This window comes from Nematolebias whitei, chromosome 13 (genome assembly GCF_014905685.2).
Source record: "Nematolebias whitei isolate Nwh7 chromosome 13, NemWhi1, whole genome shotgun sequence".
Classification (NCBI taxonomy): domain Eukaryota; kingdom Metazoa; phylum Chordata; class Actinopteri; order Cyprinodontiformes; family Rivulidae; genus Nematolebias; species Nematolebias whitei.
The window spans coordinates 3,016,399-3,018,112 of NC_056510.1; the positions used below are offsets into that span (position 1 = coordinate 3,016,399).

The window sequence follows — 1,714 nt, forward strand, 5'->3', positions numbered from 1 at the left end:
ATAGAAAGTACACCTGGACTATAGAAAGTACACCTGGACTATAGAAAATACACCTGAAATATAGAAAGTTCACCTGGACTATAGAAAGTTCACCTGGACTATAGAAAGTACACCTGGACTATAGAAACTACACCTGAACCATAGAAACTACACCTGGACTATAGAAACTACACCTGGACTATAGAAACTACACCTGGACGTGTCATTCTGTGTCTGTTTCTACTTCCTGTCCTCTCAAACCAGCTGCTTGAAGCAGATGTTCGCTCGTCTTGTTCCTGGTTCTGGAGGTTTCTTCCTGTTAAAGGGAGTTTTTCTTCCCACTGTCTCCTCTGTTCTTGCTCAGGATGAGAGACTGTGATGAAGTGAAGCTTCAACTCAATCTGCTGCTTCCTCAGATGGAGAACTTTTATCAATTGGAGTTTTTAATGTCTGTGAATGTTTCTGTTCAGTGTCCTGAGATGAATTCTTTTGGGACTTGGAGCTACAGAAATAAACTGAACTGAATTATATAAAATTATAAATATACAATTATGGGAACGTGTTGCCACAGCAACATCTAGTGGTCAAATGATTTTAAGATTCACAAAGGGCAAAAAATGGAGGTTACACTGAACAAACTGTGACTTTCATCCATCATTTTATCTTCATGTTCCTTTTCAGGTCGTGGGGGTCACTGGTGCCAAAATCCAGCTTTCACTGTGTGTGTTTGCAAGAGGCAGGGGACACCCTGGACAAGTCTCCAGTCCATCACAGGGACACCCTGGACAAGTCTCCACTCCATCACAGGGACACCCTGGACAAGTCTCCACTCCATCACAGGGACACCCTGGACAAGTCTCCACTCCATCACAGGGACACCCTGGACAAGTCTCAACTCCATCACAGGGACACCTGGACAAGTCTCCAGTCCATCACAGGGACACCTGGAGACAAACAACCATTCTCTCTCACCTAGAGACAATCCAGAGTTACCAGTCAGTCTAACATTTTTGGTCTGTGGGAGGAAACTGGAGTACCCGGAGAAAACCCACGCTGCACGAAGAGAACATGCAAACTCCACCGGGTGGGACTTGAACCGGCGACCTTCTCGCTGAGAGGCACCAGGAGTGGTGGTTTCATTGTATTTTGTCTGGTTTGCGTTTGATTTCTTCTCAGAAACTTTAATTACCTGCAAAACCTGCAGCAGCCACTCCAAGACCAACTGCAATCAGAGTCCTGCCCTGTAAAAATAAAACATCCATGAGTTACTAAAGTGGATTAACTGCTTGTAAAAGTGTGGACTCCTGCAGACACTGTGCAGAGGACTTAATAAACTTAGTCACTTACTTCACCATGAAAGGACAAAAGATGTTTATAAAACATTATTTTACAGCGATATTGCTCAAAACTGTAAAAGAACAGTAACAACTGATCATTCGTCCAACATTTGTTAAGCTGTCTAAATAAAGGTTGAATTAATTTCCCAGCTCTGTATCAGAAGCGCGTGTTTATGACGTCACGCTCCGCTAGCGGTCATTGCGGTGAGACAACAAACGTTGAATTAAAATAAATTTGGTTGAACAGACTCCTCCAGAGCCACAGACGTTACTTCACACACTGACCAGCCGCCTGTCGATCTCTGCGTCGCTCCGGACATTTGTTTGATTGGAATATTCTACATATCGCAAGTCATCCGCTCTGCCGGTGGCCGCCATGTTGCCTCGCAGATTCTAAT

At 44.2% G+C, this 1,714-nt stretch overlaps 1 protein-coding gene across 1 annotated transcript in view; it reads right to left on the bottom strand.

Annotated features, from left to right (window-relative positions):
• dnajc15 (DnaJ (Hsp40) homolog, subfamily C, member 15) overlaps nt 1-1,714 on the bottom strand; it is a 5,034-nt gene extending 3,320 nt beyond the window's left edge. Inside the window, exons 1-2 of the mRNA XM_037686226.1 lie at nt 1,602-1,714; nt 1,169-1,220 (exon numbers count right to left, since the gene is read on the bottom strand). Of these exons, the coding sequence (XP_037542154.1) occupies nt 1,169-1,220; nt 1,602-1,694 (145 nt within the window). The 5' untranslated portion in view covers nt 1,695-1,714. The remainder of the gene's footprint in view (nt 1-1,168; nt 1,221-1,601) is intronic.